A 24414-nucleotide genomic window follows, 5' to 3' on the forward strand; every position below is an offset into this window, starting at 1 on the left:
CCATCCCTAATTGCCCTTGAGAAGGTGGTGGTGAGCTGTCTTTTTGAACCGCTGCAGTCCCTGTGATGTAGGTACCCCCACAGTGCCATTAGTTCCAGGATTCTGACCCAGTGGCAGTGAAGGAACAGCAATATATTTCCAAGTGAAAGGATCGAAGCCCTAGAAAATGGAGCGCGAAGGAAGAACCTTCGGATACTGGGTCTCCCTGAGGGTGTGGAAGGAGCGGACTGTGGAGCGTACGCAAGTACGATGCTGAGCTCACTGATGGGTGCTGAGGCCCCTACGGGCCCCTTGGAGGTGGAGTGGGCAAATCGGATTCCGGCGAGAAGACCAAAAGCGGGAGAACCACCCAGGGCGATAATCGTGCGATTTTACCGCCTTAAGAATAGAGAAGAGGTCCTGAGATGGGCTAAAAAGGTGCGGAGTAGCAGATGGGAGAATGCAGTGGTACGGGTATACCAGGATTGGAGTGCGGAGGTGGCGAGAAGGAGGGCGAGCTTCAACCGAGCCAAAGAGGTGTTGCATAAAAGGAAGGTGAAGTTCGGGATGCTGCAGCCGGCAAGACTATGGGTCACGTATCAGGAGAGACACCATTATTTCGAGACGGCGGAGGAAGCATGGACCTTCATCAAAGAAGAGAAATTGGATCGGAACTGAGGGACTGATGCTGCAGGAAATGTTATTGTTAATGTTATAGTTGAAGTTAATTGAGAAGTAAATTGGGAAGGGGGGAGACATTGGGGAAATGTGGGCGACGGTGAGGGGGGGAAAGACGGGACATAGTTGGAGAATGGGGAAGGGGAGGGGGAGGGGAAAGGGAGCTGCGCCATAAGAGGCGGGTCAGGTAAAGGGATGTTCCTGCGCCAGAAAGAATAAGGCGGAAGACAGGCGCAAGGCGGATGGGAGTTCCCCACACGGGGGGGTCGAGGAGTGAGCAGGAGTAGCCGGGGTCAGTTGAAGTCAGCTGACTTACGGAAGTAATATGGGGGGAGCAATCATGCTAGAAAGAGATCTAGCGGGGAGGGGGGGAGGGAGGGGGAGGGGGGGGGGGGGACAACTGGGTTGCTGCTGCGGAAATCCAAAAGGAAATGGCTAAAGAGTGGGTGGGCGGGGATGGTGTGCGACGCTGGAGGAGCGAGCGGGAGCACGGAGGCGGGATATGGGACTGGCCTAGAGAAGGTAATGGCTAGTCGACACGGGAGGGGGGCAGGTAGCCCCCTAGTGAGGCTGATCACGTGGAACGTGAGAGGCCTGAACGGACCGATAAAAAGGGCCCGAGTGCTCGCGCATTTGAAAGGACTAAGGACAGACGTGGTTATGCTCCAAGAGACGCACCTAAAGGTGGCGGACCAAGTTAGGCTAAGGAAAGGATGGGTGGGACAGGTGTTCCACTCAGGACTGAACGCAAAGAATAGAGGGGTGGCCATTTTGGTGGGGAAACGGGTAGCATTTGAAGCAAAGAACATCGTAGCAGATAGCGGAGGTAGATATGTAATGGTGAGTGGCAGGCTGGAGGGAATGGAGGTCGTGTTGGTTAATGTGTATGCCCCAAACTGGGACGATGCGGGATTTATGAGACGGACGCTGGGGCGTATACCGGACCTGGAGGTAGGAAACTTGATTTTAGGAGGGGACTTTAATACGGTGCTGGACCCGGGGCTAGATAGATCCAGCTCAAGGACCGGAAGAAGGCCGGCAGCGGCCAAGGTACTTAAGGGGTTTATGGACCAAATGGGGGGAGTGGATCCATGGCGATTTCTTAGACCTAGGGCTAGGGAGTTTTCCTTCTTCTCCCATGTCCATAAAGTGTACTCCCGGATAGATTTTTTTGTTTTGGGAAGGTCGTTGATCTCTAGGGTGGAAGAAGCTGAGTACTCAGCCATAGCGGTTTCGGATCATGCCCCACATTGGGTGGACCTGGAATTAGGAGAGGAAAGAGAGCAGAGAACACTCTGGCGATTAGATGTGGGACTGATGGCGGATGAGGGAGTGTGTGCAAGAGTGCGGGGGTGTATTGAGAGATACCTGGAGGTCAATGACGACGGCGAGGTCCCTGTGGGAGTGGTATGGGAAGCACTAAAAGCGGTGGTCAGAGGAGAGCTGATCTCAATTGGGGCCCACAAAAGGAAAACAGAGGCCAAGGAAAGGGAAAGATTACTGGGGGAGATTTTAAGGATGGATAGGGAATTTGCAGAGACCCCGGAGGAGGAATTGTACAGGGAGAGGAGACGACTCCAGACGGAATTTGACCTTCTGACCACCAGAAAGGCGGAGGTACTGTGGAGGAAGGCACAGGGGAGGAGGTATGAATATGGGGAAAAGGCTAGTCGCCTGTTGGCTCATCAATTGCGAAAGAGGGCAGCAGCGAGGGAGATAGGAGGAATTAGAGACGAAAGGGGAGACACGGTGCGAAGGGCAGGAAAGATAAATGAGGTGTTCAAGACCTTCTATGAGGAACTGTATAAGTCTCAACCCCCAGAGGGAGAGGAGGGGATGCGGCAGTTCCTGGACCAATTGAGGTTCCCGAAAGTGGAGGAGCGGGGGGTGGTAGGCCTGGGGGCACCGATTGGGGTGGACGAGGTTATTAAGGGACTGGGAAGCATGCAAGCAGGGAAGGCCCCAGGACCAGACGGGTTCCCGGTGGAGTATTACAGAAAATATGTGAACTTGTTGGCCCCGTTGATGGTGAGGACGTTCAATGAGGCCAGGAAAGGGGGGACTCTACCCCCGACGATGTCGGAGGCGACGATATCGTTAATTTTGAAGAGGGATAAAGATCCGTTGCAGTGCGGGTCCTATAGACCCATTTCATTATTGAACGTGGACGCCAAATTGTTGGCAAAGATACTGGCATCGAGGATAGAGGACAGTGTCCTGGGGGTGGTGCACGAAGACCAGACAGGGTTCGTAAAAGGGAGACAACTGAATGTTAACGTGAGACGACTATTAGGGGTGATAATGATGCCCCCAGTGGAGGGGGAGGCAGAGATAGTGGCGGCAATGGACGCAGAGAAGGCATTTGATAGGGTGGAGTGGGAGTATTTATGGGAAGTGTTAAGGAGGTTTGGGTTTGGGAACGGGTTTATTAGCTGGGTTAGACTTCTTTATGGGGCTCCAACGGCAAGCGTAGTTACAGGTCGACATAGATCGGAGTATTTCCGACTATATAGGGGAACAAGACAGGGATGCCCGCTGTCTCCATTGTTGTTCGCGTTGGCAATTGAACCTCTGGCCATAGCGTTGAGAGACTCCAGGAAATGGAGAGGGGTGATTAGAGGGGAGAAGAACATCGAGTCTCGTTATACGCGGATGACCTATTGTTATACGTTTCGGACCCAGCGGGGGGGATGATAGAGGTTATGCGAATTTTGAGGGGGTTCGGGGATTTCTCGGGGTATAGGCTAAACATGGGGAAGAGTGAATTATTTGTGATACATCCAGGGGACCAGAGTAGAGAGATAGAAGGCTTGCCTCTAAGGAAAGTGGAAAGAAACTTCCGATACCTGGGGATTCAGATCGCTAGGAGCTGGGGAACCTTGCACAGACTTAATCTGACACGGTTGGTAGAACAAATGGAGGAGGACTTCAAGAGGTGGGACATGCAGCCTCTATCGCTGGCGGGCAGGGTGCAAGCAATTAAGATGATGGTCCTCCCGAGGTTCTTATTTGTATTTCAATGTCTCCCTATACTAATCACCAAGACCTTTTTTAATAAAATAGACAGGAGCATCACGAGCTTCGTGTGGGCAGGGAAAGTTCCGAGAGTAAGGAGGGGGTTCCTTCAGCGTAGTAGGGACAGAGGAGGATTGGCACTACCGAACTTGGGCGATTACTATTGGGCCGCCAATGTGGCAATGATACGTAAATGGATGATGGAGGGTGAGGGAGCGGCGTGGAAAAGACTGGAGAGAAAGTCCTGTAAAGGGACGAGTTTAGAGGCGCTGGTGACGGCGCCGCTACCGATCTTACCTAAAAAGTTTACCACGAACCCGGTGGTGGCGGCAACATTGAATATCTGGGGACAGTGGAGGCGACAGAGAGGGGTGCGGGGAGCCCTGGTGGGGTCCCCAATCAGGAACAACCATAGGTTCGCCCCAGGAAGAATGGATGGAGGATTTCAGAGCTGGTACCAGTTGGGAATTAGGAGGGTGGGAGATTTATTTATAGATGGGACTTTTGCGAGATTGGGAGCATTGGAGGAAAAGTATAAGTTGCCCCGGGGAAATTTCTTGAGATATATGCAGGTGAGGGCGTTTACTAGACAACAGGTGAGGGAATTTCCGTTGCTCCCGACACAGGGGATACAGGACAGGGTGCTTTCAGGGGTGTGGGTCGGAGAGGGCAAGGTGGCAGAGATTTACCGAGAGATGAGGGAAGAGGGGGAGGAGTCGGTGGGCGAACTAAAAGGAAAGTGGGAAGAAGAACTAGGGGAGGAGATAGAGGAGGGTATGTGGGCTGATGCCCTAAGCAGGGTAAATTCCTCTTCCTCATGCGCCAGGCTTAGCCTGATTCAATTTAAGGTGCTACATAGAGCACACATAACGGGAGCAAGATTGAGCAGGTTCTTTGGAGTGGAGGACAAATGTGGGAGGTGTGGCGGGAGCCCGGCAAACCACGCACATATGTTTTGGGCGTGCCCAGCACTGGAAGGGTATTGGAAGGGAGTGACGGGAGTGATTTCGCGGGTGGTGAAGGCCCGGGTCAAACCAGGCTGGGGGTTAGCTCTATTTGGAGTTGCGGAAGAGCCGGGAGTGCAGGAGGCGAAAGAGGCCGACGTTGTGGCCTTTGCGTCCCTAGTAGCCCGGCGCAGGATCCTACTCATGTGGAAGGAGGCGAAACCCCCCGGACTGGAGGCCTGGGTAAATGATATGGCGGGGTTCATTAAACTGGAGCAGATAAAGTTTGCCCTGAGAGGATCGGCTCAAGGGTTCACCAGGCGGTGGCAGCCATTTCTCGACTACCTAGGGGACCGTTAGAGGGAAGACAGATGACCAGCAGCAGCAACCCAGGGGGAAGGGGGGGGGGGGGAGGGGGAGGGGGGGGGGTTAGTTTAGTTTAGGTCAAAGATAAAGGGGTTTTGTTACTTGTGTATTGTTAAAAATTTCTGTATTGTTATTGTTGCGTTTGCTTTGTAAGAGGGGAAAAATTATTGTTTGGGAAAAAAATTTCAATAAAACATATTTAAAAAAAAAAGAAAGGTATCTATCTTTTTCTTAAAAACGTTTAAAGAAGGAGCCTCAACTGCTTCACTGGGCAAGGAATTCCAGAGATTCACAACCCTTTGGGTGAAGAAGTTCCTCCTACACTCCGTCCTAAATTTACTTCCCCTTATTTTGAGGCTATGCCCCCTAGTTCTGCTTTCCCCGACCAGTGGAAACAACCTGCCCGCATCTATCCTATCTATTCCCTTCATAATTTTATATGTTTCAATAAGATCCCCCCGCATCCTTCTAAACTCCAATGAGTACAGTCCCAGTCTACTCAACCTCGCGTCATAATCTAATCCCCTCAATTCTGGGATCAACCTAGTGAATCTCCTCTGCACTCCCTCCAGTGCCAATATGTCCTTTCTCAGGGAAGGAGACCAAAACTGAACACAATACTCCAGATGCAGCCTCACCAACACCCTATACAATTGCAGCATAACCTTCCTAGTCTTGAACTCCATCCCTCTAGCAATGAAAGACAAAACTCGATTAGCCTTCTTAATCACCTGTTGCACCTGCACACCAACTTTTTGCGACTCGTGCACCAGCACACCCAGATCCCTCTGCACAGCAGCATGTTTTAACATCTTACCGTTTAAATAATAATCCATTCTGCTGTTATTCCTCCCAAAATGGATAGCCTCACACTTGGCAACATTGAATTCCATCTGCCAGACCCTAGCCCATTCACCTAACCTATCCAAATCCTTCTGCAGACTTCCGGTATCCTCTGCACTTTTTGCTTTACCACTCATCTTCATGTCGTCTGCAAACTTTGACACATTGCACTTGGTCCCCAACTCCAAATCGTCTATGTAAATTGTGAACAACTGCGGGCCCAACACTGATCCTTGAGGGACCCCACTAGTTACCGGTTGCCAACCAGAGAAACACCCATTTATCCCCACTCTCTGCTTTCTGTTAGTTAACCAATCCTCCACCCATGCTACCACTTTACCCTCAATGCCATGCATTTTTAGTTTATGCAGCAACCTTTTGTGTGGCACCTTGTCAAAAGCTTTCTGGAAATCCAGATATACCACATCCATTGGCTCCCCGTTATCTACTGCACTGGTAACGTCCTCAAAAAATTCTACCAAATTAATCAGACATGACCTACCCTTTGTGAACCCATGCTGCGCCTGCCCAATGGGACAATTTCCCTCCAGGTGGCCTGCTATTTCCTCCTTAATGATAGATTCCAGCACTTTCCCTACAACCGAAGTTAGGCTTACCGGCCTATAATTACCTGCTTTCTGCCGACCTTTTTTAAACAGTAGCGTCACGTTTGCTACTTTCCAATCCTCTGGGACCACCCCAGAGTCTAGTGAATTTTGATAAATTATCACTAGTGCGTTTACAATTTCCCTAGCCATCTCTTTTAACATTCTGGGATGCATCCCATCAGGGCCAGGAGACTTGCTAACCTTTCGCCCCATTAGCTTGCCCCATGCTGCCTCCTTCGTGATTACAATCATCTCAAGGTCCTCACCTATCATATCTTTATTTCCATCAGTCACTGGCATGTTATTGGTGTCTTCCACTGTGAAGACAGACCCAAAAAACCTGTTCAGCTCCTCAGCCATTTCCCCGTCTCCTATTATTAAATCTCCCTTCTCATCTTCCAAAGGCCCAATATTTACCTTAGCCACTCTTTTTCGTCTTATATATTTGTAGAAGCTTTTACTATCTGCTTTTATGTTCTGAGCAAGTTTACTTTCATAGTCTACCTTACTCTTCTTTATGGCTTTTTTAGTAGCTTTCTGTTGTCCCCTGAAGACTTCCCAGTCCTCTAGTCTCCCACTAATTTTTGCCACTTTGTATGTTTTTTCCTTCAATTTGATGCTCCCTCTCCTCCTTAGGTATCCACGGTCGATTTTTCCCCTTTCTACCGTCTTTCTTTTTTGTCGGTATGAACCTTTCCTGAACACTGTGAAAGATCGCTCGGAAGGTTCTCCACTGTTCCTCAACTGCTTCACCATGAAGTCTTTGCTCCCAGTCTACCTTAGCTAGTTCTTCTCTCATCCCATTGTAATCGCCTTTGTTTAAGCACAAAACAGTAGTGTTTGATTTTACGTTGTCATCCTCCAACTGTATTTTAAATTCCACCATATTGCATTTGCTCCTTCCAAGAGGATCCCGAACTATGGGATCATTAATCAATCCTGCCTCATTACACAGGACCCGATCTAGGACCGCTTGTTCCCTTGTAGGGTCCATTACATACTGTTCCAGGAAATTATCCCAGGCACATTCTATAAACTCCTCCTCAAGGCTGCCTTTACCAACCTGGTTAAACCAATCGATATGCAGATTAAAATCTCCCATGATAACCGCTGTACCATTTCTACATGCATCCGTTATTTCTTTGCTTATTGCCTGCCCTACCATCCTGTTACTATTTGGTGGCCTATAGACTACTCCTATCAGTGACCTTTTCGCCTTACTATTCCTGATTTCCACCCAAATTGATTCAACCTTGTCCTCCATAGCACCAATATCATCCCTTACTATTGCCCGGATGCCATCCTTAAACAACAAAGCTACACCACCGCCCTTACCGTCCATTCTATCCTTTCGTATAGTCTGATACCCTTGGATATTTAACTCCCAGTCGTGACCATCTTTTAACCATGTTTCAGTAATGGCCACTAAATCATAGTAATTCACGATGATTTGCGCCATCAACTCATTTACCTTATTTCGTATACTACGAGCATTCAGGTAAAGTACACGTATGCTGTTTTTTATGTCTTTGTTATGAATCCTAACACCTTGATCAGTAACTTTTCGCAGTTTATTTTTCCTCTTACCCTTTCTCCTAATTTTCCTCGTCTTTGAACCCATATCTCTACATAATAACCTGTCACGTAACCTGCTGCCTTGATCTCCATTAACCATTATACTGTCCATAGCTTCACACTTCCCTTCCCCTCAACTTGCTAGTTTAAAGTCCTTGTGACCAACCTATTTATCCTATTCGCTAGAACACTTGTCCCAGAATGGTTCAGGTGAAGACCGTCCCAACGGTACAGGTCCCTCCTGCCCCAGTACTGATGCCAATGCCCCATGAAATGGAATCCCTCTTTCCCGCACCACTCCTTTAGCCACGTGTTAACTTCCCTAATTTTCTCAACCCTATGCCAATTGGCACGTGGCTCGGGTAGTAATCCAGAGATTATAACCCTGGAGGACCTGTTCTTTAATTTAGTCCCTAGTGTTTGATAATCCCCAAACAGGTCCTCTTTCCTAGTCTTACCTATGCTGTTTGTCCCAAAGTGGACCACAACAACTGGATCCACCCCCTCCCTCTCCAAAATCCTTTCAAGCCGATCAGAGATGTCCCTCACGCTGGCACCGGGCAGGCAACATACCATGCGGGACTCTCGATCTGGCTTACAAAGGATGCCATCAATCCCCCTAATCCCCCTATCAGTCAGCACCTTCTACACGTGGATCAGAGCTAGCCGGATCTAGTAAGTTAGAGTTAGTACACTTAGAGTAGTAGAGTACCAACCCACAGCCAGCTGCGTACATTGTTACAGAAGCTCAATAAATCGTATTGAACCAACGCCTACGTTTGGTGTATGCTTTACCATTCATCCGCATCCTGTTGCAGTCCGTGTTACGCCAGGGTGAATAACACGACAATGCCCAACACAAATTTCGCTACCTGGGGATCCAATCGCTCAACTGGGCGGGGTTCACAAGTGGAACCTGACCAGTCTGACAGAGGAAGTCAAAAAGGACCTGCAAAGATGGAACACACTTCCACTCTCCCTCGCGGGCTGCCCAGTTACCTCTTCCTACTTAGATCCATCCTGATGTATATACCCTCATGGCGCTTGTATGGCAGGGAATGCTGGGAGCCCAAAGAAGGTCCTACAGAAAACAAAATCCAGGGGAGGGCTAGCCCTCCCAAACCTAAAATACTACCAACTGGGCGGCAACAGCAGAAAGAGTAATGAGATGGATTAAGGAGCCAGAAGCCAAGCGGGTGCGCATGGAGGAGACCATGGAGGTTGCTTCTCCTGCAGGGAGACCTTATTCCGGGCCCTCGCCACGGCGGCACTCTCACTCCCACTCAAAAAACACTCCAGCAGCCTAGTGGTGGTATCCACTCTCCAGATCTGGAACCAATTACCATAATAATTTGGCCTGAACGAAAAGTCCGACAAAGCCCCCATCTGCAATGATAGGTTTTGCCAGCGCTCACTGACGCCACCTTGAAAAGGTGAAGAGAGGTCGTGGGGGACACTGACAGTCAGGGACCTATACACCGATGGCCAAACTGGATGAACTGGCGGAGATTCCAACTTCCAACTTCTTCAAGGCGATGTCCAAAGTGGTGGAGCCGAGGGTGGAGCCGTGTCCGAAAGTGGCGGTCTTTGGGGTATCAGACCAGCCAGATCTCTTCAAGGTGAGGACGGAGGATGCCCTTGCCTTTGCCTCCCTGATCACCCGCCATAGAATCCTGCTCAGCTGGACTAGCAGCACTACCTAAAGCTGCAGACTAGCTGTCCGACCTATCGGAATTTCTCCAAATGGAGAAATTCAAATTTACCATCCAGGGATCAGAAGATGGCTTCCTCAGAACATAGGAACCATTCACCCAGCTGTTCCGGGACAGGTTCGTGGCCAACGAACAAACAAATAAATAAACAAGTAGCCAAGAGGCAGGGGAAAGTACCAAGACATGAGAAAGGAAAGGGAAGGAAGGAAAGACCCGGGGTGGGGAACAGTGCAACAGGGGGTAGCCAAACACAGCTGAAAAGGAAGTGGAGCTGTATAGAGGGAGGGGAGGGGAAAGGGGTGGGGGGAAGGAAGGGGGGGGGGAGGGGAGGGAGAAGGGGGGGGCATAGAAGAAGGACAAGGGGCAGAGAATAATAGAAGGGAGCCAGAGGGGAGGAAAGACGAGGGAACACAAACTGGAAGGAGAGCACGGGAAACCACAACGAACACAGCAGGGCAACAGAGACTAAGAAAGTACAGGAGGAAGTAATGACAGACAGCCGAGGCGGAGGCAAACACACAACAGCGAAAACCGACCGGGAGCAGCAAGCAGCATCAGTGGCGCCGCCCAGGCACCCCGCCCACCAAGTTTTGTTTGGTTTGCTTGTGCTGTATGTACTTTATTTAAAAACAGAAAGGGGGGGGTGGGAGGACAAAGCCCCCCATAGGACAATGATATGTATATCGTAATTGTCTCTCCGTTGCTTCTATGTATATACACTTCCCCAGTTTTTATTTCCCCACCCCTTGTTTTTTTTTTAGTTATGTAGCGTTTTTCTTATCTCTTTTTGGTTTCTGTGTGTGTACATCTGTAAATATACCATATATGAAAAACCCAATAAAAAACATTTTAAAAAAAAAAAGCCAAAGTGCCAGATTGGCAGGAGCAAACCCCTAATCCACCTCCATACCTGCTTCAAAAACCAATTCAAATTAAATCCAATTCATGGTCCCAAGATGCAGCTTTTACACCTGATCTTGCGCTCGATCTTATCCAAAAGGCAGAGAAGCGATCCATCTACTTACTATTAATGTACTTAAACGGAATTATTTTATTGCCTTTTCTCCCCCCCATTTAATTTTATTCCGCAATCTCTCTTTGCTTTACTAATGCTCAATGTTTTGTTTAAAATTTGAACTGGTCTCCCTTCTTCTTTTTTTTTCTGTTTAATATGGAAAATGTTTCATCGGGCGAGTTTTTCGCAGATATTGGCAAGGCTAATGTCAGGTGGGAAAAGTGGAGTTGAGGTTGCTGACAGCAATGGCGGCTTTTTCCGTTATACAGTCTAGGGCTTCGAAAAACCCCCACAAACTGCAGTCACGAGGTCCATAACATTTGCTGGCAGGTAGCCTCTGATCCACCCACCCGTCCATCAAATCAGCAACTCGATGATCCAGACGACTTTTCTAAACAACACCCAGTGCCCAGCTTGCAAACCAGGAAACAATCTTCACCCAGGTGCACCCCGTCACACCAGACTGGCACTGCCTGGCACCCTCTCCTTCTTGAGCACTGCATTTCCCTTCGAAATCCACTGGGTGTACTGCTCGGCAGGTACACACCTTCTGTGACCAGTTGTGCATTGTGTTGTTTTGACATCATATCGTCGCGGGAGTATGGGGCGAGATTCTCTCAGCCCGGGCCCAGGCAATCCCCAGGACCGCCACGAACTGCGCCACGCCGCCCCAACGCGATTCTCCGCTCGGCGCCAGCCTGGTTGGCGCGGCGCCTGGATGGGTCAAGCGGCCGTCATAAAAAACCCGAGTCCCGCAGGGGCCATTCACACCTGCTCTCAGCCAGCGGGACCTTGGCATGGAAGGGTCCGGGGGCGGCCTGGTGGGGGGGGGGGGTCCAACCCAGAGGGGTGGCCTCCTGATGCGGCCTGGCCCGTGATCGGGTCCCACCGATCGGCGAGCCGGCCTCTCTGGCTGGGGGCCTCCTTTCTTCCGCGCCGGCCCCTGTAGCCGTGCACCATGTTGTGTCGAGGCCGGCGCGGAGCAGGAAGCCACTGTGCATGCACGCGCTGGCGCCTGTGCCACTGTGCATGCGCGGACCCCACGGTGCCCAGTTCACGCCAGGATCAGCAGCTGTAGGGGCCAGAATTGCTGATCCTGAGGCCGTGTTGACGCCGTCGGGAAAAGCAACGCCGTTTCCGAGGTGTCAACACTTAGCATCAGGATCACAGAATCCCACCCATGATTCTGGTGTATGGACTTGATAATTACATGTTAATTTATTAGAGCGAGGTTCCTGCCATAGAACATTGAGAAACACAGCCCGTCACTGACACGGAGAGGGGACAATCCCTTCCTGCTTTTACCGTTGTGAAATTCGACTTTGGCCTTCCAGTGATATTTTCCGTTCCGGTTGTCGAACTTGCCTGACATGAATGGGAGCGTGAAATCCCAGCCATATTATTTCATAATTTACTTTTCCATTTTGGTAGTCTTGATTTTTTTTTTTCCCCTTCAGTTCTTTATGTAGTGGTGAGTGTTTTCCAAATTTCCATTTTGGTTTTAAAAGATAGTCTACTTACTTTACCTCATGACTCATAATCAGACCAGATCGTCATTCATTCCTCGTTGGAATAGCAACATATTGACTGATACAATAGATGCAAATGTTAGCAAGAGGACAACTTTGGCGAGCTCTGTGTTAAGTAAGTTAATCATGTTAAACAAAAAAGATGAGTTGAGGAAAAGTAGAAGCTTTGGAGAAAATCAAAAATGATGTGAAGTTTTACTTTTATCTAGAACTTAATTTTAAATGTTTACTGTGGGAGTATAAGGCTCGTATTAGTGATGTCCTGATAGCCGAGTAACTTTAAAAAAAAACTACGGTACTGAAGTTTATCTCAAGTATCACATTTGTGCAGGTAAATCCAATGTTGCCAGGACATTCTCGAGCTCCATTTTGTAATGAAGGTGTCACTCATAAGGATTGCCCTGAACAAACTAAATACAGATCAGGAAAGTTAAATTACCACTTTTAAATTTCTGTTGAATTCCCACCAATGGTTTGTATATCTAAAATGTTTAATTCGTTTTAGTAAGAATGTGGTTGGCATCCATCAATCTATGAAAATAGCCTGTAATATTTTCTATTAGCTTATGTTTTTTTTATCCTAATGCAAAAAGGTGGTTTAGCTGGCTTGATCATGTTATCCAACTTCCAACACCATGGCTTGCCTATCAGGTCATACAGTGGGCTTCTAATTGATGCAGGAGAAGAAGGCTACCCAAGATGAACTGGCAGCAAACAGTCAGTAGAGATCGCCAGCTTGTTAACAGATGCTGGAATGACATGAGATACTGGCTATGAACAGGAGAGAATAGAGTACTTTGTCTGCCTCATGCATCTCTAGGCATGGGACCAGCAAGCCTTAATGTTTTGTGGATCCCTGCTGAATATTTTTGCAAAGGATATGTTTTTCAATTTTCGGCCATCAGTGGTCTGGGATAGCATTAAGGAGGAAAATCTGCACTAGCCCCAAAGGTGGCCATCACCATAAGGGATCAGGTAGTCAAAATATTGAACTTCCTGTGTTTGTGGGATGCAGCGCATGGTGAGCAGAGGTAGTCCTAGTCAGGCATATTGAGCTGAATATTTGTTCACGGGTCCCAATTCCACCATTGGGTACCTGAAAATGCCAGTAACTGGACGACAGAGGGGATTTCTTGAGGAAGCAGCAACTAAGAGGATATCTCTAGGAGACCCATCAATTAAGTATAGTGAGCTCCATAGCCAGGAGATCTAAGTGGAGTGCCCGAGGTTCTAGACAGCTGGCACCTCCCCTGGGTGAGATGGGCACTGTTATTGTAGGTGGGTGAAAGAGACGTCACCTAAAGATGGTGGCACTCTCTGAAGACTAATAAAATGTGTCAAGGGGATGTGTCATCCACAGGCAAGCCTGTGGCTGCAACAGTGGCCCTTTTGCAATTGCAGCTGCGGGGATCATTGGGAAAGGGGAATTAAATGAAGCATCGCTGGTCCCCACTGGCCTGCCTCCTGAAGGCCACCAATTAAAGCTCCCAAAAAAATAAAAAAAAGGAGAAAATACAAGCATCGACTTCAAATTAAAAACATGACACAATGTAATTCTGTTTTATTTTTCTTCAGAATAGTACATTTGATATACTTAGTCACATTATTTCAGCTATTGTTTCTGCACAAAAGCTTTCAAAAAGTAGTACCGGTAGTTGTGGTCCAGTCACAAGTCACTTGAACTACCCAAAATGTTATTTCTTGTTTATGAATGCAGATGTGTCATTAATCAGATACATTTACATAGGAATTATTATCTATCGTGATTTTTAGTAATCTGATTCAGTTTAGTGTTTTTTATGGAATTGGCGGCAACAGTGGCATTGGGCTGGATTTTACAGGGGCATGGCCCCCTCAATTATAAAGTTGGTTGGGAGTCCACCCACCAAAAAGCCATCTGTATTTTACAATCGGAGGGCTGTTAATTGGCTCAGTATGAAACTTCTACTCCCATCAGGGGAGGAAGTCCTACCTTAGTGAGCTGTCGGCCAATCCAATTGACCGGTAGCTCTACACTGCCAACACCATCAAGTTCGAGTGGTGGCCACTACTGGGACTTTTGCCAGTCCCCGAACTAAAGGAGATACGGAGCCAGATTTAAGCTAGGCCCGGGGTATCGGCAGGGCCTAGCTGGCAGACCCCAAGGTGGGTTGGGTTTGAGAAGCTCGGGGGGAGGGGTTTAGAAAGGTGTATGACCTTGAGTGCGAGTCGGATGACTCGGATGGGCACAGGAGACTGCCAAAGTGTGCTACGCCGCCCCCTCCTACCTTGCACATCAGCCTATGCAGTAAAAGCTGTTGGTCTGTCCACCGTTACCACTCATGCCAAAATAACAACGAAGGTGGGACAAAGTACTTAAGTGGCCACCTATGGGGCTCAATTGGCACAAAGGTTGGCTGGCCCTCCGACACCCCCACCGTTCACTGTAAAATGGGAGACAGGTCAGGGCGGGCCAGAAAGTGGTGGAAAGGCTGCGTGCTGCATTTTACGATCCCTCCCCAATCTTCAAACATGTTAGTGAGGGGCTATAACTCCAGCCATTAGATTAACAACTATGTCTCTTTTTAAAAATTTAACATAAAATTAGTTAAACGGCTTAAATATATTTTCTCAGCAAAATCCACTGCAGAACTAATTTGTAAAAGTAAAACTGTTGAATTTTCTTTAAATCCTGACCGGCAGGATCCTACAATTGGCAGAAGGTCAATCAATAAACATTGACCACAAGTGCAAAGTACCTTGGGATTCAAGTTTTCCCCTGCTCTTTCCTATGGTGGAAGGCAGGGTGGGCATAGGGAAAGAGGAATTTAATTTGGCATTAAAATAACTGCAGCTGTAACTTAAGTAATTTTATTGGTGAAAAGAAAGATTTTAATGAGGCCACATCAAATAAAAAGGCACACGCTTTGGTGAATTACCCATTAATACAAACGGAAACCATCTTTTTAAGGGCACTATGCATCATTCATTCGACTTCATTGATTTGGCAACAGAAAAATGTTACCTACATTAAAGTCAGTTAAATAATAAAACTTAAATAATAAAACCAGCATGTCTGTCCAGGTACCAAGTTTCTCACACAGTTACCCTCATAACCATATATATGGCTAAATGTTATTAGAAAGACAAAAACAGATATGGAACAACAAAAAGTGACCTAAACAGAATGATCCTGATTGAAAGATGAAGTACTGTACAAAATGTCACCATGGGTTGTGGTTTTGCTAAATAAGTACCTCCGTAGATTTAAAAAAATATTTATAATATTCACCTGACTGGTCAATCTATCAATGTTTTTAAATTTTTTACTTCATTTTTTTCTCCACAGTCCAAGATATCTTCCAATATGCCACATTTCCGCAGGCAAAAAGAAAAGTCAGAGTGGAACTAACCACAATTAAAGAATCTCACTGAGAATTTGCTAGGAAGTTCATGATTGTCTACGTCATTTTGGTGGAAAATCTGTTTAGTGGGTGGGATTCCACTGACCTTCTGCCCAAGTTACGGTGGTCAATCAATCAGCAGAACACAAGTAAATGCCCCCATTTGTGTCATGGCTGCCATTCCTACCCCACCATTTTTGCTGCACGTGATCAAACATAGAAGTTATTCCAAGGATGCAGTGGACAACTCTTTAGTAATTTGAAAGCAGGTGAGATCCTCCAATAGAGACTGGCTCCCCATCCCTGCCCAATCATTAACTCATTATGAATGAAGTATTAACTTGGCCAATCTGAGCAAATTCTTGGTTGATGATATTGAATTCATCAAAGAGAAAGAAATTTCCTCATGATTTCCAGCAGGGGAGGTATCAGATGAAAGAAAATCAATGTGAGGAAGGGCAACAGCAAGCAACAGATATTAGAAAATCAGCAAAGATGAGCTTTTTCAAAAACAGGTACAGGCGAGGTCATCTCAGGTACAAAAACAAGCAGGGAGGAAATGCTGAGAGAATGAGAAAAACAATCTTGAAAACCAATAGTGATTGAGCAAATCAAAAGGTTTGCCCTATTGTCCAATATCCCATTCGGGCAAATTTTTATGCTCAGTAAATGTTTTAGCAGTCACCCAATTTTAATTTCATTGATTTGAAATCAGGCAGGTTATCATAGAATTTATAGTGCAGAAGGAGACCATCTGCCCATCGAGTCTGCACCGGTCCTTGGAAAGAGCAACCTACTTAAACTCATGCCTCCACCCTATCCCCGTAACCCCACCTAACCTTTTAAGACACTGAGGTGCAATTAAGCATGACCAATCCACCTAACCTGCACTTCTTTGGACTGTGGGAGGAAACCGGAGCATCTGGAGGAAACTCACGCTGATACGGCGAGGAAGTGCAAACTCCACGCAGTCACCCGAGTACGGAATTGAACCCGGGTCCCTGGCGGTGTGAAGCGGCAGTTCTAACCACTGTGCCTCCATGCCGACCCATTCTAAAATGGGCAGGTATCCAGCTCATTAAATTATCACCCAGGCAGTGGAGATGAAAATCTACCCCATCAATTTCAAATTTGTGAAAATCATCCTTATGGCAACTGATGATGGTTCAAACCGCCGAGGGGGCAAACTATTATAAAGGGTAATATGCCTTGACAAAAAGCATTTAATATCGGTGATTAAGCAATGGACTTTTCTGTTCTTCTATTTTTATTTTGTCTGCTCAGGAAACAGAATAAAGATGTGAAGGAGGACACTGCAGTCTGGATGGACTATTAGCAGTCACTTCTTTTCACAGAACAAGGCAATGAAAATATTATACTTTTCCTAAAAATTCAAATTCATTAAAAATGTTTCAATTTCTGCACACAGCACCTCCTTTTTGATTGAGGAAATTAATGGTGGCAAATCTAAGAAGGTCAATCCTGATAAAGAACCAATAAAATTTAGAAATTGTTCATCAAGCACTTCAGCACATAAAATTGTGGCACATTAAAATGTCAAGGAACTTTCAAATTGATTTAAAAGGAAAATTACTAATGATAATTAATGACTTTGCTATGGTGCAATATCATGACAAAGTCTTTTTCTGGATTAGCATAAATTATGATCTAATCGAGTTTTGTCTATGTTGGGATTAATAAAATACAGAGAATGGTGATTTTATCCCAATATTTGAAAAATGGTTTAGATGAGGGTCTAGAAATGAAAGACAATTTAACCTAATTACATTGTTTGGGAAAGGTTTAAGAGCATTCTATAGGATATGGTCAAAGATTATAAATAATAATTAGCATGGTTTCAGAAGCATTAGTTTGTTTTTTTGAGGGATTAACTAAATAGTAGAAGAGGACTATTTAGATTTGTAAACAAAAAAGACATGGGTTAAGGTGCTGCAGCCAAGTCTTTTAAAGGAGGTCAAGGTTCAGGGCAATACTGGCATATTCGATAGCTGACTAAAATTAGTTTTACAACAACAGGTTAAAGTCCAACAGGTTTGTTTCGAATCACCAGCTTTTGGAGCACTGCTCCTTCCTCACATGAAGGAGCAGTGCTCCGAAAGGTCGTGATTCGAAACAAACCTGTTGGACTTTAACCTGGTGTTGTAAGACTTCTTACTGTGCTCACCTCAGTCCAACGCCTGCATCTCCACATCTTAAAATTAGCTTAGTAATAGAAAGCAAGTACTTGTTCAATTTTAAAAAAGTTATTTTGACTTCAGAGACCAATGGAATTTGTTTGGCATTATCGTTAGGACAACCAAGTGATTTGGAGAACAGTGCTTCTATTAATATTGAATTTGCTGATAATACAGTCATGAGAGAAGTGTGCAGGAGATAAAATGTGTTCAAAGAATTCTGGTCCAATTAAAAAGATTGGTTTACTGAGATTAAAAACTGCAGATAATACACAATGCGGCAGGAAACAAACATTTTTGTGTAAAGGGATATGTATTAATTAGATTATTGTAGGTTCATAGTTATTCATTAAAAAAAATCATTGTGATGCTGTGAATCTTAAATGGCACTTCGAGTATTATTGAGTTGGATATAATCCATGATTAATGTCATATATGGACTATATATGGTCTTTCTCTTACATTTTTGTAAATTCTAGCGGTATATGGAAATTCAATTCTTCGAACAATAAATGTAAGGAGGCATTGAATGATCAATATGTGTGTGATATTGTAAAATTACTCACTATGAAGAAACATTTCTAGCAAAACCACAAAACTGTCCCACGCAACTTCTTTGTAGCTCTCTGTAATATTAGTTAAAGATTGTTTTTTTAAAAACTATGTTTACACTGTCAAATGACCCATTTTATATTACAGCAATGGAATCAAACCATATCTAATCTATAGCATGGCTACGAACAGCTGAAAGGCTCTCCTCTCACAAAAAAATTGCTAATAAGGCACTAAAAGTTTCTTGGGTCATTATTTAATATAATGGAATTCAAGCAAGTGAAACGGGATTACCCAGATCTGATCTCGGGATATCCTTTACTTCCATTATCCTTGTACTTAAATCACAATAGGAAATCAACTGAGAGTCTAAGTGGGAAGAACCTTGCCAGTCATTTCAACTGGTACTGATTGAGATGCAAGTAAAAAAGATTTGATTTTGCATGATCCAAGGTGGCCATCCACAGGTCCAAGCACTGTGCAGTTTGAGGGGGTTTCTCTGGTCTGCTAGCAGCGTGATTCTTGGCGGTGCGCCGTTCGCTGGCAGCGGGACTCTCTATTCCTGTCACTTGTCAATGGGATTTCCCATTGAAGCCGCCCCACACCACCAGGAAAACCGTGGATGGGAGTGTCGGAGGGAAGAGAATTCCAATGGCCAGAGAATTTTGGCCTAACTGTCTGCCTCCCCACTCAGGTGTCACTGAAGAGAGGGCACACATCGTGTCCACCAGTATAATTGAGACATCCGTGACTGATGGGCATTGGAGGGACTGAGTGAATTGTCAGAACCCAAGACCAAATTTTAATTAAAAAAAAGAATTTTCACTTTATGGGTCGTGACCCATTAAAGGGACACTTGTTAATTGGATGACATCAGTTATCCAAATTGGCAACTAACAAAAAATAAGTTTGCTTGTGCATCATCTGAACTAGATATGCATGTTCACACTTGAGCAGCCAATTGAGTTTGATCAGGTTCCAAATTTTCCACTCCTGAAATAAAGCAAGGGCAGACTTTGCCGAGGACAAAACCTACTGTATACATTATTTTGGCTAAAACGCAGACTCCTGCTGCTGACCATGCATCCAGAATTTTAAAGATCAGGTATAGTTACTGTTTGCTGAGTGGCAGAGTCAATTTGGGAGAATAGTGCAAACTACCACAATCTGAGCTGAATTACAATTTGCCACCTCAAATGTTAACTGCTAGAAAAGTTGTGAATAAAATAGTTAATTAGATGTAATCTTAATGAAGTGGCATGTGTAGCGCATCAGTATCCCTTGAGATGAGAATCTTCATTGCGAAGGGAACAGGTACATCACATAGTGCAGGGAAAAGTTCTCTTCTGAAAGTGAGGTTTTAAAGACAGTGTTAGGACAATGCAAGAAGTGCAAACTTGCCAGAGGTCCACATAATCCATGATTATAGCTTAGTACTGCTAAAGTGTGCAAAATGGAAAAACAACCCCACCTCCAGCACTGTTACCTTTTACCCAAGATCCATCCAGCCAGTTTATTCTTTCTTGAGTTGTATATCACAGTGCTTGAAGCTAGCTCTTTGGAAGGTATTCTGGGAATGGTGTACTACTTAGTAATATGGCCAAGAAATAATTCATGTCATCATTCCCAGTTTCATGTTTGTTCAGTATCTTGATGCTAATTACGTGCTATTGCCTCTCACTGCAGAGTTCTGCGAGGACCCTGACGCATCCGTTGGTACCAATGTAAACAAGGCTCGTTCATGTTTTTACGTAAACATACCAGCTTGTGACCTTTTCCTCTGCTTCTTACAAATGTAATAGATAGGAAAGATAAACAAGCCTATCAAAAGATAAGAAAAAATATTGCATTAGAGAAAAATATTTATTAACAAAGTTATGTAACCGATTCTTAAAACCAAAGTTCCATGATAAAAAGTTCTGGAAGTAATGATCTGTAACTATTTAAATCTACAGTATTATTGAATTAATAACTGGAGAATGAAGGAGAAGCAACAAAAAATAAAATACAGAATTAGTTGGAAAAATACACATGAAAACTAGCACTTTGCACTTGTTAATTATCGTGGATTACAGAATTATTTTTACTCAGTCCTGTGAATCGAATACTCAAAACGTTCTTGTAATTATAATTTTATTGTGAGGAGGTGAGGCACATAATCTAACAAAATAGAAAAGTATGTTTAGATCAACTGAATAACAATATAGGAAATTCGTTTTTTTACTGTTCTCCTTCACCTAAGAGCATCCTGCCCTGTAAAACAAGATATGGTGCAGATCACTTTTTCTGTAGCCAGGATTTTCTGGCCCTGCCTTGGGAGGACCTGCCGTGTGGGATATGGTGGGCTGACCAAAGGTTCATTGACTTTCAGCAGGACCGGATGATCCTGGCAGTGGATGGGGCTGGAAATCCCACCATGTGTATTCTTCATTGCCAGTTAACGTACTGAGGCTACCATCTGGCAGGGCAAAATAAAAAGCTGTTTTGTAAAACATTTAGTTTGGATTTACAGCATTTATTAGCTTCTAATTTGGAGTCTCGTAAAATAAAATGATCCTCGTGTTCATTCCTTCAAGGTCATCAAATTCAATATAACCCAGAACAAATTTGCAGGCTGTTTCTTTATAAAATGGTCAAAAAAAGCAAGTCAAAGGGGATTTATTACAAATTAGGGATGATCAATGCCAATTCGCTCATCTAAATGATTCCACTAGCGAAACAGCAATGTGGCTTCTAATTATCTCAAACGATTCCAGGGTTTTTGCTTTCACTATTCTTCACATGTTGACCACTTTTTCATGAACAGATTTCTTGATGTCTGATCAAATATAAAATCCATCTTCTTCAGAACCTGCACCATTTTCTCTGTTATGGCAGTTAAAAGCACCACTGTTGGTTACATTTTTCAGTCTTACATACTTTTATAACATCATCTTTTAGTTACCTTCTACCCAGAATGTGAAGTCCAAGTTTCCCCAGTCTCCTCTCATATGGAAGAGTTCGACAGCCCCCACTGTGTTTGCCAACTCTCCTAAACTATGTTCAATTTTTCAGGGGTTACAGAGACCTGGGTGGCCTAACCCTAATCGGGATCCTTAGCTGTTGAATTAAGTGGTCCACTCTGGCCTCAATTTTGAGGCAGTTGTGAGAAGGTTACGGACAGGGGAAGCCCAACAGGTCACTCTGGTCGGGCTTGAGTGGGAAAAGAAGGAGGCACTTCTCCAACTGGACCCCGCTCCACATGGGGCACACCTCACACCCTCCCCTAATGGACTGTTCCCTGGGTGCCCCCTCCCTACCTAGATTTTATTATCAGACCACCCACTGCTATCCCATACTCCATTGCGAGACCCTCTACACATACCTCCAATCTGGCCCTGGGGATTAGAACCTGGAGAATATTTGGAGTCACAGCAGTGGCCACAGTTCCTAGTGATGCTACTGGGACTACAAAGCTGATGACCAGAGAGATAACACCCTCTTGGAGCATTAAATGGCTGCAGGATATCAAGCATCTGTGGGGATTCGTTTCCCACTGACTCAGATGGTGGGGCAGTATTTGACTCTTCTTTGCACTACCTCCATCACTTGAATGTTTTTGAGCAACTAGAGCTAGGCAAAGGGTCGTATTTTCAAAGTCCTCCTGGAGTTGGGAATGGGGCTTGGAGTCGCTAACATTTCTTTTCCTACAGAAATTTTGCACATATAAATGGATCCACACCATCTTCCCATAGGCAGGGTTAGAGTCGGGTCACAACTCCACATGCACATCCTTTGACACAGGGCTGCCCTTGAAAGACATATGGGAAATTTGTTTTTCTGATCTCTCTTTCTCTCATTACTTTTCCCCTGCCATCGACCTCTTATTGTTCTCATGGTGCTGGAAGGCTTCTGAAAAACCAGACTTGGTTGGGAGCATTGGAGGACGTCTGCTGAGGAGTCAGGAACATTATGACAGTGTAGAATGTTTTAGCAACTATGTCTTTATTTGATACTAGTATACATTAGACGTGTTTTTACTGCAGTGATTAATTACAGGGCTTGGTCCTGCAAAGTAAGTGGACCATTACATTGATCAACATTGTGCAAGTTTTGAGATGCTTTGGAGTATTTTTTCCATTCAGGAAGCTATGTATTCCCAACTGAAGAAAACAGTTCTTGAGAACTCAATTGTCATACTCTGAAGTGATTTAAATATTGAAAGTGCTTTAAATGTATGCCTGCAGCTTTCAGTCAGGAGACAAAAACAATCTTCTCCTGGACTGCTTTGATTGACAGGTATATCAGTTGCAGCTGAGAAAACAAAATAGCTTTCTGTTTTTTCCAGTTTCAATCATCTCTATTGTCTGGAGCAGTAATAGTTTATTTGACAGCTGAGCCCATTATGAATGCTCGCTTGAGCTCTAAAAGCTGGAACCACTTATCTCAACAATGGGTGATATGCATTGTTTGATCGACAGTTTTAAGAATTATTAAAGTAGTATCTGCCTTTAATGTGGTTACTGAGTAGATGCTTTTGTTTGTTTTTATCACTGAAGAACTAACTAAGGAGGTTTAAGTTTTTTCTTAATAGGTCCGGAGTTGTTTTTCCCAGAATGAATGTTGTGTTTTTAAGTGACAGCTCTATTAAATTGTTAGGTTTACTTCATCTCATGTCCATTTCAAAGACTTCCCATTAATATTACATGGTCCCTGAGCAATGTACATATTGTATACTGGGTGAGTGGCTATGGAGAACACATGGGGTCACACAGGGGCTTGGGTGCATTGAGAGTACAAGGGGCATGAGGTGGGTGAGGATTAGGGAGCATGAGAATGATGTGGAAAGCTGGGCCATTGTCCTAGAAAAAAGTGGTCAGCCTATCTCATCACTGCCTCAGGGGCTGGGAAACCCACACCCTACCCTGCCCATAACTCCCAGAGATGAAAATATGGTGAGCATGGGCAGATGTGATGGGTTCAAGTTTCCAAAGTCAAGGAAAGGTCTGATTCATTTCCAGAGTTCAACACAATAAATAAAGCCCAAAGCATACAAGATGTGTTCTGACTAAAGCACTACAGACTAAAACACTGCAAAGTTTGATTTTATTGTCTAATTTATATCCACTATTTGGAAATTAGCTTCATTGCTATTTTGTATTGGTGGGACATTTTAATGCTGAGTCGAAGAAACTTTTAACACAATTCGTGACTTACATGTGTTGTCTATCTTTTCTTCCTAGGAGTAACACTTTACATTTGTCGGTATTGAATTTCATCTGACATTGTTCTGGCTTGATATCCTCTGACATTTAAAAAATGTATTCCAGATTCAAAAATGCAACATTTGGCATGTGGCCAAAATAAACAGGACACAATAATGAAATGAAAATGAAAATCGCTTATTGTCACAAGTAGGCTTCAAATGAAGTTACTGTGAAAAGCACCTAGTCGCCACATTCCGGCGCCTGTTCGGGGAGGCTGGTACGGGAATTGAACCGTGCTGCTTTCAAAGCCAGCGATTTAGCCTTGTGCTAAGGCTAATAAGCACTTAAGTGGGATTATTTTTAAAATTAGCATGGCTAAATTTGGGCTTTTCATGAGGTTTCCCAAAGTCCTCTCAATGAAGAGACAGAAGTATTTTGCCTTTCTGTTCCTGTTGCTCCATTAGTTACTACAACAAAACTAAAAACCTTTACAATGGTTAAATAGAAACTGGCAAAGTGTATTTAAAATTACAGTTCAATGCTAATTCTGATGTGTTTGCGCACCAAGTTATTGAGATAAGGCACATATTGCATTACAGAAACATCAATATTTTCCTCATTTACACAATATAGAATTTATATCCCTTCAGACAAGACTTTAATCAGTATCCATCAAACAACAAGTCTAGTTAAAATAATATATTTTTTTAAATATACATTTTAAAGTATCCAATTCATGTTTTTCCAATTAAGGGGCAATTTAGCTTGGCCCATTCACCTACCCAGCACATCTTTGGGTTCTGGCAGTGAGACCCACAAAGACACAGGGAGAAT

At 44.7% G+C, this 24414-nt stretch overlaps 1 protein-coding gene across 1 annotated transcript in view; it reads right to left on the bottom strand.

The window, feature by feature from the left end:
- Nucleotides 1–13810: 13810 nt before the first annotated feature.
- The window catches only part of rnf217 (ring finger protein 217), a 192068-nt gene continuing 181464 nt past the window's right edge, over nucleotides 13811–24414 (bottom strand). Inside the window, exon 6 of the mRNA XM_072499277.1 lies at nucleotides 13811–20215. Coding sequence (XP_072355378.1) covers nucleotides 20142–20215 — 74 coding nt within the window. The 3' untranslated portion in view covers nucleotides 13811–20141. The remainder of the gene's footprint in view (nucleotides 20216–24414) is intronic.

Source organism: Scyliorhinus torazame, chromosome 4 (genome assembly GCF_047496885.1).
Source record: "Scyliorhinus torazame isolate Kashiwa2021f chromosome 4, sScyTor2.1, whole genome shotgun sequence".
NCBI lineage: Eukaryota > Metazoa > Chordata > Chondrichthyes > Carcharhiniformes > Scyliorhinidae > Scyliorhinus > Scyliorhinus torazame.